The sequence below is a fragment of the Vulpes vulpes genome, chromosome 2 (assembly GCF_048418805.1).
Source record: "Vulpes vulpes isolate BD-2025 chromosome 2, VulVul3, whole genome shotgun sequence".
Taxonomy (NCBI): domain Eukaryota; kingdom Metazoa; phylum Chordata; class Mammalia; order Carnivora; family Canidae; genus Vulpes; species Vulpes vulpes.
The window spans coordinates 2,484,813-2,500,283 of record NC_132781.1 but is presented as its reverse complement, the minus strand read 5'-3'; the positions used below and the strand labels follow the sequence as shown (position 1 = coordinate 2,500,283).

Below are 15,471 nucleotides of genomic sequence, written 5' to 3'. Positions count from 1 at the left end.
GGGAGCCCACGGAGGGAGGGAGACAGAAAGGAAGGCGACAGCCAGGTAGACGCGCATCCCCGAGTCCCCGTCCACTGGGTCACAGACGTGTCCCTCCATTGAAGCTTCATCTGAAAATAGCGTCCACATGTAGTAGATACACTTGGTAAACGGCGCTTCTTTATACAAAGTCTAAAATACCAGTTTTACAAATGTGAGCAGATAAAAATCCCCATTCCGGGGGGCTTCTTTATATAGGCGCAATTTGATATTCAAAAACAAATAAAATCATGTAGTACACCGTCTTCCACTTACTGTACCCCCTCTCTTTAAAGGCAAGAAAGTCTGGAGGTGAGAGGGAGGCGGGGAGAGGGGGAGTCCGGAGGGGCACAGGGCTGGAGGCCCCACCCTGTACCCCCCAGTCCCGGCCCGGCCCCGCCTCGCTCGCCCCGAGTCTGTGCTTCCTCCCGCGCGCGCGCGCGCGCGCGCACAGGGGGCCCCCACGCGCTCCCTCCCCAGGCGGTGGGCAGTGGGACCCTCGCAGCCCTTCCAGGCCGGGGGAGGCCGCAGGACCAGCCCTCGAAGACAAGGAGGTGTGTGGGTGGCTGGGGGGACAGATTTGTGCTTTCGAGTCCAAAGAGGGGCGCGCGCCCTGCGTGCCTGGGGCGCACGGGGGCGCCCCGGGCCCCGCCGCCGCCCGGCCTCCCCCGCCGCGGCCGCCTCCTTTCAACTCCCGCTCCTCCCGCCCCCTTTGGCGGAGTTTGAATGTCGAGTTCAAATAGAGAACACTCCGCGAATCGAAAAGGCCTATAAATTATAGCTTTTGCTTTTAAGAAGTTGGGGGGGGGGGAGCAAAAGTTCTGATGCGCATTCTTGGATGGAAAGCTCGCCTCGCCCCTCCTTCCCCTCGCCCGCCCGAGCCCCGAGCCCCGAGCCCCGGGCGCCGCCGCACTCCCGGCCAGGCCTGGGCGCCGACCCCCGCTCCCAGCCGCGCCCGCCGCCCGCCGCGCCGCCCTCCGTGGGTCCCGCAGGGTGGGCCCGTCCGGCCCGGGGCCCGCCCTCCCCGGGCCAACTCTTCCTGGGAGGTGGGGGCCACCGGCTCTTCTCCTGGCGAGGCTAGAGGACGCGGAAGGGAACAAGTCCACCCCCAAACACTTCTCCTGTAAAACAACAACTGTCTCGAACTCTGGGCACTGACATGCAATCCTCCCAATTTATCCTGGCATTTCGGGAATGTAAACAGATTCGCTGCATTTCTTTTCTTTCAGTGGAGTAAGGAAAGGAATCGAGGGAACTGGGAGATTTTTATCCACATGACGTACACACGATCTGATGGGCGTGTGTGACACACACATCTCCCGTAAAGTGCATTTCCTGATGTGGTCCTGGGGGAGAATCTGATGCTCCCCACCCACCTGCAACTTTTTACCTTCAACATCACACACAAAAGTTATTCAAGTTAATACTTCCCCCCCCCCCAAACAGACTTCTTACTCTTAAAAAAAAAAAGAAAAGGCAAAACACACTGACCCCACCCCCTTTTTTTCTGATTGGGGAGCCAATCTTTTGTTGGCCTGCTGGGCCAATGGGAAGAGAGAAAAAATCCGGGTCCTGCCTTGGTTCCAGGGGTCTGCCAAGGGGCTGTGGGAAAAGGAAGGAGGGGTGAGGTGGGTCCCTCCAGACACCATCAGAGGTCCAGTACCCCGGTCCCCAGCCTCCTTAGTGCCCGGGTGGCTGAGGGGCGGCGACCCAGCCCGTCTGCCCCAACTAAACCACACTGAGTCTCTCTCTCTCTCTCTCTCTCCTTGTTTAAATAAAACAACTTCAAGAGTTGAAATATATATATTTAGATATTTTTTCTTAAATAACATATTTACATCTAATAGAAAATATAACTCTAGAGATACTCTTTCCAACCAAAACTGAGGGGAGGGAGGAGGAATGGAACGGGCTGGGCGTGTGAAGTTTGGGGACAGGACCAGCCAGAAGGCCGCCTCCCACCCAGAAATAAAAAGCATGATGCCAAGTTTGCGCTCCCACTCTCTCTCCTGCTCTCTTGTCCTGGGATCACCCACCCAGCAATTCATCTTTTCTCTTTAAAAAAGCCTTGGTCCGTGTTACTTTCCTTAATGGTGACGGTCAAAAAGTTTGAGGTCACGTCAGTGACCACCACTTTCTCCAGGTTGGTCAGAGAGGGACTCCAGGACTCTTCCTCTGGGTCCCCCAGGATCCTGGCCACTGGGATCCTGGCGATGAGGGAGGGCCTTCCCCCCTGGGCCCCCATGTCCCGATACAAGCCCCCCACAGAGCCAGGGGTGCCTGAGCCATGCCGGACACGGGGGCCACCCGGGTCTAGGGCCCCCTGGCCTCTGGCCTCCAGGAAAGTGGCCCTGTGCTTTATGACCCTGGCCGGAAAGGTGTCCACAGCCAGCTTGCCTGTGGCCTCCGCGGGGCTGGGGCTGGCCACACCGCACTGGGCCAGGTCCGAGTCCTGCCTCCGGGCTAGCTGGATCACGCTGTGGCCAGCGGGGAACTTCCCTGCCCCGGGAGGGGCTTCGTCCACCTTCCTGCCCTTGAGGTAATCTCCGAGGCCATCGCTGGCTTCTCCCAAGGGCCTCTGCGAGGGGTCCAGGAGCTCCTTCCGGGGCTTGGGGCCTCGCTTCTTGGAGCTGTCCCCCGGCGAGCTGGGCTTGTCATCTGTGCGGCTGGCACCCCGCTCGCGCTCGCGCTGCCTCTCTCGCTCCCGCTCGCGCTCCCTCTCCCGCTCTCGGTCCCGGTCCCGAGGGGGCTCCACTCGGCAGGTGCTGCTGGTGCTGCTGCTGCTTCCGGGCGGGGACAGACCCATGTTCCGCAGGCCATCACGGGCTCTGGAAGTAGAGGCCAGGTCCTGGGGGGAGCGTCCAGGGTAGGGGATCCGGATGCCCCGGGCAGAGTCACTTCTGAACTCGTATGTTTTGGCCTTTGCCTTGGCCTGGGCCTGCAGGAGAGAAGGCATGTCAAAAGCAGAGCAGGGTCCCCAGCCCACTCCCTCCCCAGGACCCCCTCTTCCACTAGAGCCTCCCTGCGTTACCCTCTGATGCCCAGGAATTGCTATATGGGTGGGGGTGGGGCTTAGGCACAGCGTCCAGGGGGGTGTGGTAGAGAATTTGTCTGAAAGAAGCCATTTGCTGCAAGCGCCGCTTCTTGCTTGTATTTGATTACGCATCTATTTGGGATGGCTGTGGGCACAGTTCTAGTGTGGCTAAGCCCCTTTCCCCCAGACACCCCTTGGGGCTGCCACTGACCTGGTGACAGTCCCCTGTCTGGGGACTCCTTCCTCCATCATAAATAGGCAACAAGAGCGGACACCCCAAAGGTCCACAAGCCCTCAGGGCCCCCTTCCCCAAAACCTCACACTATAACAGTGCTGCCCACCGGTGGCTGGACACTGCCATCTTACCTTGAGGAGGAAGGTTTTGGGTTTGGGTCCTCGCTTTTTGGGGCCGTAGAGCTCCATCTCCCGCTCCCTAGAAGAAGGAAAGAGAGAGAAAGGGGGTGTGTGAGTAAAGAATCTAGTGGGACTGCAGTCCAGACTGGACCTGTGTCCCTGAGCGAGGGCCTGAGGCTTGAGAGGGCCTGTACCTTTCCTCAAAGGCTGCGAGCAGGCGAGCATCCAGGATGTTTTCCTCGGGTTCCCATGTGCTGTACCTAGAGGAAATCAGGAAGAAGTGGGCGTCAGTCCCGGGAGCAGGGAAAGAGCGGCGGGGGTGTGTGTGTGTGTCTCTAACTTTTCTTGTTGCATTGTGTTGTATTTCAACGTAAAGGGAAAAAAAAGAGGAAGAAAGAAACCTCCCGAACAACAGTCTGGGGTTGAGGATTGCATATAACCTACTTACTTCTGCGACCAGCCCTTCCATTTCACGAGGTATTCCATGCGTCCCTGCGGATGCAAAGGGGAAAATGTGTGTGTGCAAGGGGAGAAATGCATGACGAGGACACAAGAAATACATGCAAAAAATGCATGCACCAAATGAATGCGCGAAATCCCACCGCGAAAGGCACGCGCTCGCTGCATCACCCCCTGCACGAAACGCTGCACAAAGTGCATGCACCGGCGTTCATCCCCCCACCCCGCCCCCCACCCATGCAATCTGTGCATCGCTGCAAGTCTAAGGAAAGCGCTTGGGCTCAGAGCCGCCGCCGCCGCCGCCACGGCCGCGGCCGCTGCTGGGACCTGGGGGAAGGGAAGCTGGGCTGCAGCCGGGGGAGGGAACCCAGGCCGGGAGGGGAGGGCTCGGCCAGCCTCGGCCCGAGGCCCGGGGGCACCTACTTTCCGTATGCGCCGCTTCAGGAGGGCTTCGGCCGCGAACACCCGCTCCCCCACCGCCGAAAGCTCCATGTTGACTCGCCGCTTCCCCCTTGGCCGCTTCCAGGAGCAGAAAAGCAGCAGCCAGCGCACGACAGACCATAATACTCTCCCGCTGACGTCAGTTCTCCTCCCCCTCCCGCGCGCCCGCTCCCTCCCCGCCCCCCCCCGCGCGCCCGCTCCCCCTCCCCTCCCGCCCCGCGCTTCCTCCGGCCCCACGTGTTGCTAACGACGTTGCTAAAGCGGAGCGGCTGGGGCCTGCGCCCCTGCGCGCTGATTGGCCGAGCTCCGGGCCACGCCCCTCTCCCTTTCTCCCCCGCGTTGCTACGTGACCCGCGTTCCAATCGCCAGGGGGCGGAGTCCGAGGCTACTCCAGAGACGGGCGCGAGGCGGGTGGGGGCCGCCGCCGGAAGTGACGTCGCGGGGAGGGCGGGCCCGGCCGCTGTCAGTCTGCCGGGCTGGCGAGGGGGCCGTCCGCCCTCTGTCCTCGCCGGGGGCCCCCTCCCCCGCCGCCGAGTCGTCCCTCCGGTGCTCGGCGGCCCCCAGGGCCCTCGCTGGGACCCCCGCGGGGGTGTCAGCCGGGCCCCGCCCCCTCGGCAGACCCCGGCCGCCCCACCCCCACCGCCGGGACGCGCGCCCTCCCCTCCCCCGCAGCCGCCGCCCGCGCCGCACAATGCACAATGCACAGGTGCCGGGGCGCCGCGGGCCCTGCCGGGACCCCGAGAGCCGCCCCCGCCGGCCCCCGCCCCGCCCCCGCCCCCGCCGCACGCCCGGCCTCGGTCTCCATGACGACGGCCTCCCCCGCCGCCGCCCGCCCCATCCCGCTAGCGAATCAATGTGCCTGTGTCTGTCTCGGGTCGCGCGGCCCGGCCTCGGCCACCCTCGGGCCCTCGAGCGCTCGCTCCCAGCTCGCAAGCCCAAGGCGCACCCGGGCCACCCGCCGCGCCCGCCCGAGCCTCCCCGCGCCCCGGGACCCCGCGGGGCCGCCGCGCGCCCTCCTCCGGCCCCGGCCCCTGCCCGCCGCCCGCCGCCCGCCGCCACCTGCCCCCGCCGCCCGCCCGAGCTGCTCGGCGCCCCCAGGCCCCGGCCCCGCGCGCCGCCGCCGCCGCCGCCGCCAGCCGCCCCCTGCCCGGGGCCTGGGCGTGCTGGGGGAGGGCCCGGGGCTCGGCGGGCGGCGGGACCGGCGGCGGGGGGCGCGACCTGCCCTGCGGGCCTGCGCCCTGCACTTCCTGTCGGCGGCTCTTCCCGACGGCGCAGCAGACGCGCGGCCCGGGAGCCCCGGGCGGGAGTGGCGGGGGCACCGCGCGGCCCGGTGCTGCCGGGGAGACCGCGGCCCGCGGGCGACCGTAGCGGGCCCGGGAGGGGGCCGGGGCCGGGGGCGCCGTCGCTCGGCTCGCGGGGCCCCGGGGCTGGGGCGGCGGCGGGGACCGCAGCGCCCTCCGGACCCGGCTCTCCCCGAGCCTTTCCCCTCCCCGCCCGCGCTGCCAGTCACCGCACGCGGTCCTCGGAACCCGGGATTTAGTTAAAACATCGCTGGTTCACTTGACGGGAAGCGGCTTCCCTTGGCGAGGGATGGAGGGAGAGAAGAGGGGGGAGCGGGGAGAGCGGGCGGGCGAGAGAACGAGAAAGAGGGAGAGCGAGCGAGCAGGGGCGAGCCAAGGAGTCTGAGCCGGAGAGGCCGGGAGCCCGGAGCCGAAAGCTGCCCTCCCGTCCAGGCCCTCCCGTCCAGGCCCTCCCGTCCAGGCCCAGGTGCGCGGCGGGCGCGGGGCGCTGCGGGGCGCGCGGGCAGGGGCGCACGGGGGGGGGGGGCGCGCGGCAGGGGCGCACCGGGGGGCGCGCGGCAGGGGCGCGGCCCGCGCGCCTTGCCTCGCGCCCCCGCCCCCGCCCCCGCCCTGGGCGCGCGGGGTTCCCAGCTTTGGCCTCGCTCCCAGACTTGAGGAGGTGGGCGCCGGGCTGAGCGGTCCCATCCCCGGCCGTTCTGTCTTAACGAACCGCGAGCTGGCGACGGCCAGATCGCCCCGCCGACCCGCGCGGGCCGCCCGCGAGAGGCCGCCGACGGCCGCGTCCTTAATCATAAAAAGTCATTCCCGGTAACAAATAGTTTCGTTGGCCGGTGCCAGCGATACAGCTGTTTCTGTTTAAGCTTAAATACTTTCCAACAGTTTGGGCAGTAAAAATAAAGTCGGCCTCAGCCGCCTATAAGTGTCTGGTTTCCCCGCCCAGAGAAAGCCCACCCTCCGCCCTGGGCCCGGGTCGCCGTGCGCGCCCCCCGCCTGCCCCCTCTTGGAATCCGCCGGCCGCCGAGGGCGCACTGCGCGGCCGCCCGGGCCCCGCACGGCCGCAGGGCCGGTGTCGAGGGCCACCTTGGAGCCCGGAGGGAGGGAGTCTCCGCGGAGCGGCCGGAGGACCAGACCCGCTTCGCCCCCGCCTCCCCCCACCCCTGCGCCCGCAAGGAGTGGCGGTTTCCCTTCAGATAGGGTTACTGGAGCCCTGTCCCCGGGAGTTGTGTTTGCGTTGGGTGCCTGCACAGACCGGGAGTTTGCACGAGGCGTGCAGAGGTCGATGGTTTCAGTTTCACGCTGAAAAAGTTAGCGCGCCTCCTCCCTCTGGGTTTCTCTTTTTCTCCTTCTTTTTTTCTTTTTATTCCTCCCTCCCTCCCTTCCTTCTCTTCCCTTCCTTTCTCCCTCCTGCTTCTCTCCTTTGCTCCCTGTCTCCCCTTTCCTTCTTTGCCTGCATGCCTGGGAGCTTGAAGTGGGGAGATGCAAACCCTGGTGGGGCTACGCGCGGCCCCCTCCTCTGGAGGGGTACTGAGAAATGTTCCCCCTCGCTTTCTGGCTGCACCTCTCTGCCTTTCCTTATGCCTGGTAGTGAAAACTCCGGTTGCGAACAAAATGATCGCTTGGGAGGTGTCTGAGTTTGCAAACATCGGGAATTATTCCTGCAGAGCCCACAGCAAAGACAGAACTCAGTCCAGAAGGGAGCGGGAGGTATAGAATAATCTGACATCAGACGGAGCCCGGTGCTTCCCAGCAGCAGACTCAGTCTTGCGGACCAAAGTAAACCCCAAAGGCGGAGGCGTTACCCCCTGCTTGGCACCCGCCACCAGCTGTCCCAGACAGAGCAGGGTTGCAGAGAGTGGGAAAACCGGTGACGGGAGTGACCTGAGCTCCCGGAGGGCTGGAAGACTGAGAGGTAGCAGTCTGTGAAATGGGCTTGCAGTGCGGCAGGACCCAGAGCCCGGGCCTCCGCCGTGGGGCACCCAGGATGCCTGTACGTGCCAGGAGAGGGCGCTAGGCCGGGGAGGGGGACCGCGTGTGGAGGCGTCACCCCAGCGGCATCCGCAAGGGTTCCCGTCGCCGCTGACTTAGAAACCAGGAGAGCCTGGAACCCCGCTTCCCACTTTCTTAATGTCCCTTCCTGAATCCTTCAACTCTCACCACCTCTTCTTTCCTCCACACAACTGCTTTTGTCTTTCAAAGTTAGATAATTGCTTTTCCCGCGTGCACCCCTGGGAGTAAACAAAACAAAGTTTCAAAGAACAGGAACCCTCTGCTTTTAAGCCCACTGCGCCGCTGCCCTAGGCTGTGGCTGTCAGGTTGGAGTGCGCAGCCTCTGCAGTAAATAAGGTAACTGCTTCCTATTACTTTAGCCCCATATGGCTGCAATTTGAGTGTCTTTGGAGACAGTGCTTGTGTTGGGGCGGGGGGCAGGGGGGAGTGAAAGTGGAAATCAAATGCTCTCAGATCGCATTTTTATGAAGGAAATTGTCGGCGATTCTCTTAGCAGCCTTCCCTCCACCCCTAGTTCCTGAGATGAGCTGCCCGGTTTCTTTGTTTACGGAAACACAGGCGCCCGCCCACCTCGGGGCACCTGCTTCCCCAATCCCTGGGTCTTCTGCCCAATTCTGCACTGGTTTTGGTGACCTGGGCGGACAGCCCCGATGTCCCTTCCCAACAAAGGACCTCCAACCTGCTCCCCACACCTGAGAGCCAGCCAAGCCCTCCGCCCCAGTCTGTGGAAGGTGCCTCCATCCTGTGCTCCGGGTCATGGTCCCATTTGAGCCTGGAGGCCACCCTAGAGTCAGGGGACCGCTTAGGCCTCCCTGTGCCCACTGCCAACAGACGCAGCGGCCAGGGAGGGAGGCCCGAGGCCGCAGGGTCCAAGGAGAAGGAAGGGGAGGGGCAGGCCGGGCAAGGCGATTGGCTCCTGGGTCGCTGGCCAGAGCAGCAAGCCCGAGCGCGTCCTCTAGCTGGAGGGTGAGGCCGGGCCTCGGCTCGTTCACTGGGAGCGTTTCAACTCCGGGGCTTGGCGGGCGTCGGACCTGCCTGGTCTTGGCCACGACGCGGGCGGATTTGGAACCCAGTTGTTCCGTTCCGCAGCGATGACGGGGCTGGCTGTGATGCGAGCAAGGGTGGCTCTGAGGCATGGCCGAATGGGATGTGGCCTCCTGTGTGGCAACAGGGACCTGTGGCTTGCTTTCGGTGGCCCCAGAACCAGAGGGTGTCCTCAGCCTCTGCCTCCCCCATGCCCAAGCTGGGGCCTGCGCCTGAGGGCACTGATTGCCAGCTCCAGGGGAGGGGGGAGCTGCAGGGGTGACCCAACACCCTGCAGAGAAGTCCCCAATGACCTGGACGGGACACACTGGCCAGTGGCTGGAGGTGAGGCTGCTGAGGGTCAGCCTGAGCTGCTCCTACTTCCCGTGAACTCCCAGGAGCAACAAGTTCCCACTTTCTCTTCCCTAGTAGACTGACCGTCCCTGTTAGAGAAACACTAGAACAGGATAAAAGGGGGGCTGACCATGCTCCAATGATTACCTACAAGCCTGCACATACCTGAGGAGCCACCTTTGACGTTGGCCTCCAGAAGTCACATGAACTGAAACCAGGTGCCCTCCATAGGAGGAATAGCAGCCCCTCAGAGGCAGGCGACATCCCTTGAACACTTGCTGTCTGGCACCTGCACGATGCCAGTTGAGATTCCGAACAACCAGGTAAGATCAAGTCCATTGCTTCCATCCTATAGATGAGGCACAGTGAGGCCAAGTAACCTGCCCAGGGGCACACAGCAGGTGTTCTGGAGAAGTCCTAAGCCTAAGTCTCTCTAATACTCCACACCAGGGGCTTCAGACCTTCTGGACATTTCAGCTCCTCCAGGGCTTAAGGCAAGAATTCAAGGTAAGAAAGAGCCTATGGAACCTCCTGGAGTGGCCACAGATGAAGCCAGGGGTCTCATCACCAGAATCAGCAAACTGGTGCTGCTAAGCAATGATACCGCTCTGGGCCCTTAGCAAAAGAGATGAGACTGGAGCATCAGAAGTGGGAGGCGGTCCCCGCCAACTGGGCTAGAGGCTAGATGCTGGTGGAAGTCTGTTTCCCTTCGTCCTAGAGCACCGGGGCTAGCATTGTGGCTCTAGGGCCAGCCTGCCTGGATTCAAAGCCACTTACTAGACGTGTGCCCTTGGGCACACTACTTTAACCACGCCGTGCTCCAGGTACCGTAAGTGCAGAGAAACAAGAGAGCATGCACAGCCGTACTCCACCGGGCGGCTCGGAGGGCTCGGGGAGGCACGGCTCACTGCCAGGCACAGGTAAATGCTCCAATTATTAGTTTCGGTTGTTGTAAAATTGGTGCCCTGGGACCAGGTCAAGCTGATAGGAGCCGGTGTGTCTGGTTCAGGTGACAACCCCCTCCTCCAACAGAGTGTCAGCCTGAGCTGTCCCAACTTCCCGCGAGGGGCACCCAAGAAGAGGGAGCTGGGCGCTCAGCGGCCCTTTCCGGGAAGCCGACGGTGCACACTGGCCCCTTAGGGCCTCTGCTGCAGGACGCATCCCACCAGGTGGTGTCCCTGGAACCGCACCCGCGGCCCCTCGCAGCGCGGAGACCAGGCACACGGCGGGTGCCTGGAGGCGGGAGCACGCGCACAGCGCCAGAGCCGGCACGCATGCGCTCACGCGCGCCGCAGGGTGGGCCCCCTCCAATCCTCTCCGGGAAGACCGCCTGGTGTTGCTTGCGAGATCCAGCTCCGGAGCCAGGAGGCACCTTCGGCCGGCGGGGGGCACGGGGGAGATGGCCCTGAACTGGGGGGGGGGCAGCCGAGCGGCTGCACCCTCCACCCCCGTGCGGGTCTCGAGGAGTGGAAGCGGTCCCGGGGCGGGTGGGTCCAGGCGCTGGGTTCCCGCCGCTCCTGGAGAAGGGGCTCAGACAGGACGGGCCAGGCACAGCCCGGCGACAGTGCGCGGGAGGCGGGAGGGCGGTGGGGTGTGGCGACAGAGACAGGTGGGTGGCCCAGGGGTCAAGGCCTTGGAGCCCCCATCTAAGAGGAGGGCGCGATCAGAAGTCCCGTGGCCTGGCAGGGCCGGGGCGCGTGGACTCTGCTGCTGCGTGGGCGCGGGCACTGGCGGCTCCAGACCCACTGACCGCTCGACCCACCGAGGGCAGCCTGGAATTCAGGATGCCCCGGGTGCGGAGCCTGGCCCCCATCCTGTCTGTCCGGAGAGGACCCTGGCCTCGCGGCCCGGTCCCTGGGAGCCCCCTCGCCCTCCGACCCCACCCGTCGGGGAGGCGGGGAGCACGCACCCTCCCCGAGAGCGAAGACACCGAGGCGGGGTTGGCACCAGAGCCTGCGCTCCCTTGAACCCGAGCTCCGCCAGAGTGGGCACCTAGGTAGCCCGCCTTGCTAGTCCCTGGTCACCGGCTCCTCCTGTCCAGCCCCCCCCTTCCCCCACAAACACCCCCTAACCGGCTCTCTGGGCCCCGGGGAAATGGTAAGGGCGCCCGGGACTCCGACGCGGGGGGGAGAGGGGGGCGCCGGGGGGCTTCACTTTCTCGCTTCCCAACTCGCCCCCAAGCGGAAGGAATTGAAGCGACTTTTTTTTGCTGGGGCTCTGGGGGGGACCTCAAGGAGTTGCAGACTGGAGGCTCCTCCGCCAGTGCCCTTCCTTATCTGGTTGTCCCGGCTGAGATGAACCCGGGTCCAGCCTCCCCTTTGGGAGCCAGGAACACCGAGGCGCAGGAGCCTACAGGGCCGCCCGAGGACGCACGAGCTGGGGGCCTCCCCAATAACCCCGGGGGGGGGGGGCAGAGAGGTCGGCCGGCCCGCCGCGCGCACCCCCCCTCCCGCGGGACTGGGCAGAGCGGCTGACCCGGGGGCGGACGTCGGGGATCCGCCGGCCCGGAGGCGCCGGTGCGCGCGCGGGTCCCCCTCCTCTCCGATGCGCCCCGGGGTCCGCGGCGCGGCTCCTGCCTCCGCGCCCCCCGCGGGGCACCCCCGGCCTTTGCGGCGGGGCCGGGGTGGGGGGCAGGCTGTCGAGGCCCCAACGGGGCAGGTGGGGCGTCGAGGCTGCGCGCCCAGGGCGCACCCGCTCCGCGCACGCCCAGAAGCCGCGCTGCCGGTTCCGGGGCTGCCGGAAAGCGCGCGGCCAGCGGCGGCTCCGTCCCCGCGCAAGCGCCTCGCTGCCCGGCGGAGCCCCGGGTCTCTCCCGCCGCCCCGGGCCGCGGGGTGGCTCGGCCCCCGGGGGAGCGCGCGGCCGGCCGCGGGGGCCGGGACCGCCGCGCGGGCGAGCCGGGACGCCCTTCCTCCCCGCGGAGGGAAGCCGCGGCCCCGCTTCCCCGCCCTGCTCTAGGAAATCAAATTCAGGGAACGTGGTACCGTATTTACCCGCACAACTTCCTCCCTTGACATTTTGCACTCTCGAAGTTGGGGCACAAGTAATTATGCAAACATCTGGGGCTGTCCTGCGCCGCTACCCGGAACCGTCCTTATTCATCTTGAAAGCCGCACTCCCTCATTTGCATAATAATGGCTTATCTAGAATAACACAGCAATCAGAGGCAAAATTAATTTTCTTTTCTTCAGCTAGTCCTTGAGATCCAGCAAATAGAGGCTCAAGGCAAACACACACAGACACACACACAGACACACACACACACACACACACACACACTGATTTTGCAGGGAGTGTGGGGTTCTGGACCAGGACCGGGGAGAGATGAAGTTTAGGGTAGTGGAAATTAAAAGCTGAGTTTCTGTTATTTTTTTCAGGGTCAGCCTTGGAGTTTAGCTACTTTTTGGCCAAACTGGGCGAAGGGCTGAGTCGCTGTGAGAGCCCCCAAGGACACTCTGTCTATCCCCCATCCCTCATGGGAGGTTGGGTGGCCCCAGAAACAGGGTCAGCATGACTGTGGCTGGCGGTATCGGAGGAGGCAGGCTTTGAAGGTTAGGCGGGGGAGAAGGGAGACCCTGGCGGCTACGGATTAAGGAGGTGCCCGGCCAGGCGGCACTCTGGGCCTCTGGTCTGGCCCCGCGAGGACTCAGTTCCCCACCCTTTGGACAGATCAGAGGAAGCACTTCCTTGCTCTGAGATTGTCGCCCTGCTGACTGGGGCAGAAGTCTTTGAATTCAAAGCAGGGGAAAAAAAAGGGGTGTGTGTGTGTGTGTGGGTGGGTGGGTGGTGGTTGAGGGCATTATGTGAAGGAAACATCTTTTATACATTAAAAAATCTTTTTGATCTTTTTTAATATGAAGAGGAGTGGGAGGGAGAAAATCCACAAATAAATATGGTAAATGAATTTGTACCAGAATTGTAATCGCGGGGCCACTTTCGGGGCGATTCTGGGCTCCAGAGGATCTTTGCAGCAGAACTAGTGCCCTGCAGGGCTGCCGTCACCCCTCACCCGGTAGACAGTGCAGAGGAGCCCAGTGCAAAAGGGCAGGAGACCCGCCCTTGACCCCCGCATCCTGCTGCAGACGAAGACTTCCTATCTTTTCCCCAAAGATGCAAGTTTTATATTTATTAAGGAGGTGGTGGAGGCTCGGGCTTGCCACTAAGATGCCACCCTCACGGTCACTTCTTTCAGAACAATTCTTAAGTTCCTTTTAAAATCGGGGTTACAGGAGCAAAGTGCACTAGGAATTGCTGTGAGGTGGAGCATGCTGCAGAGATGGGCCGGCAGGAGGGAAAGTGGGCAGAGAATTAGTCCCGCCGGGGAAGGACTGGCCATTTCAGCAGGAAGGGAGGCCGGTGCCAAGAGACTGAAGAGGTGCGGGAGGGGCTGTCTCTGGAGATCCAGGGCTGCTGGGGTGGGACAGTGAGTCCCTGGTCCCTCTCCTCCTGCGTTCATTCATGCTGCCTTTTGGATGCGGTTTCCATCCTGACTTCTTTAGCCTCCTCGGGTGGTGCAGACAGACCTCAGAGGTATCGTGTTCTTCCCAGTGATGTGGGAGCTATCACAGCTTCTTCCCCGGGGGGGGGGGAGGGCACCCCTAGAATGACCCAGCAAAGATTCTGGATGCCCCCGGAGACTTTTCCTAGCTGTGAAACACGGGAGTTGGCATCCCAGGCCTCCCCATCACACTCCCAGCCTCAGTTTCTCCCTTTCAGAGACTAGGGAGGTCACAGCATGAAGAGTAGAGAAGGGCTCCAACTTGAACGCCTTGCAGGGCGTTGTCACTTTTAAGCTTCCGAAACCTTAAGTTTGCAGAAGAGGGTGTCCTGCCCACCTTGTTGTACCGCCGGCTCTGACTGTCTAGCAGCCCCAGAATGGTGAGTCCCAGAACTCTACTCCCCGTTTCCTGTACCCCCAAGCTAACAGGAGAGGTTGGACCTATTGGGTCGCAAGCAGCCTCCCCTCCCGAGGGGGGCGCCGTATGTCCTGCAAGGGCCAGAGTAAAGGCTTCGTTTGCCGGAGAGCCAAAGCTAAGTGCGCCCCTGGGAGCGCTGGGATCACAGAAGCCCACGGGAAGGGGGCACCGCGGGCGGGAAGGACGGTGGCAGGCTGCGGGTGTAGGGCGCAGGGCTTTAGCAGTGAGGGCCACCATCACAGGCCCCAGGGTGGCCCGGCTCTGAGGCGGGGCAGCGGGGTGAAAAGCTCCCTGCCACCTCCCACCCCCGGGTGGTCGGGAATTTCAAAGAGCAAATGCCTGAGTCGGGTCAGGCAAAAAGTTCGATGCCCACTTTGCACCAGTCGGGCCGCAGGGTTGCATCCAGGCGAAATGCAGAGGGTGGGCAGAGGGGGTGCAGGGACTGCATGGGGGGGCGGAGGGGTCTAGCCAGGCTTTACCCGCGCCGCACCACTCCGAAGCGCCCGGGTCAGGGGTGAGCTGGTATCCATGCGGGGACGCGGGTCTGAAGGAGAGGGTGTGCCAGGGACAAATGTGGAGGAAGAGAAAAGGGGAAGGGCACAGAAATGGAAGAGAGATGCTTTGGGCGAGCGAGGCGGCTCAAGCCTCAGACTTCGCTTCTTCCTCTCCCTGTCCACTGTCCATCAGGTGCTAACCCGGGCGCCCCCTCCGGCTGGGGCGCTCAGCGCTGCCAAGCCTCTGTTCCAAGTTCGGAGGAATCCAGGGAAGCCCCGCCAGCGTCTGCACCTTGCAAGCTCGGACTCCTCTCTGGAAAGTCAGTATTCCCACCTTTCAAGTGGGCAGGCTCGTTTCCATTTTGTTTGCTTGACAGACACCTGTAATGGACCCACATGGAGGGGATTTTGAGTTTCAGGAAAGCAGGACTCCATACTACACACACACACACACACACACACACACACCCATTGCTGTTTTTCCAAGATGAGGAAAGGAAAGGGTCCCAGGCTGATTCCTAGGATAAGACACTACTTCTTCCAGCCTCTGTGTGAGTACAGGCACTGACTTTCCCTGGAGGAAAAGATCCTAGGGCTGTCTACACCGGAGCTCCCATGAATGCTCAGGGAAGCCAGCCTAGGGATAGGATGCTGGGTCCTGGGTGGCAGCAGGGGGTGGGGCGGGGCTGAGGGTGGAGCCAGGCAGAAGCTGGAGAGGCGGACTGGAGGAATTTATTCCAGGGTAGGGAGGAGGCTGGAGCCGACACCCACCCGATGACTGTCCAGGGGAGCCTGCAAGGCGAGCGTTTGCCAGTACCTGTTTCTACGGGGATCAATGCATATGATGTTTTAGGTCATTTGTATCCAAGAGCCTAGCACCCAGCCCCCGTCACAAAAAGGGTATCCACCCCCCGCCCCGCGAAAGGTGGGAGTGGACACATGTAGCTACCATCCCCTGAGCAAGGGCTGCTACATGCCAAGTTCTGTACCGGATGCTTCCCGAACTCCACTTTTATTCCTCATCACAGCCCTTAGAGGGAGGCTTTATGAATTAATCTGAAGACGCAGAAATC

General features: G+C 63.1%; 1 protein-coding gene across 2 annotated transcripts; it reads right to left on the bottom strand.

The window, feature by feature from the left end:
- Positions 1-1,232: 1,232 nt before the first annotated feature.
- On the bottom strand, positions 1,233-4,447 carry CBX8 (chromobox 8). Of its 2 annotated transcripts, XM_025999893.2 has the most exons (5): positions 4,289-4,447; positions 3,855-3,898; positions 3,601-3,666; positions 3,419-3,485; positions 1,233-2,956 (listed from the first exon to the last, which is right to left on the bottom strand). In XM_025999893.2, the coding sequence occupies exons 1-5, from the start codon at positions 4,355-4,357 to the stop codon at positions 2,063-2,065; spliced, it is 1,140 nt and encodes a 379-aa protein (XP_025855678.2). In that variant the 5' UTR covers positions 4,358-4,447; the 3' UTR covers positions 1,233-2,062. The 2 variants fall into 2 exon arrangements, with proteins under 2 accessions (XP_025855678.2, XP_072602573.1); XM_072746472.1 differs by lacking the exons at positions 3,601-3,666; positions 3,855-3,898 and having other exon boundaries at positions 1,806-2,956; positions 4,289-4,376.
- Positions 4,448-15,471: the final 11,024 nt, after the last annotated feature.

Coding starts and splice junctions, on each gene's coding strand:
- CBX8 (XM_025999893.2), bottom strand. CDS start 4,357: ATGGAGCTTTCGGCGGTGGGGGAGCGGGTGTTCGCGGCCGAAGCCCTC. Junction 3,899..4,288: donor TGAAGCGGCGCATACGGAAA/GTAGGTGCCCCC, acceptor TTGCATCCGCAG/GGACGCATGGAATACCTCGT. Junction 3,667..3,854: donor TGGAAGGGCTGGTCGCAGAA/GTAAGTAGGTTA, acceptor GATTTCCTCTAG/GTACAGCACATGGGAACCCG.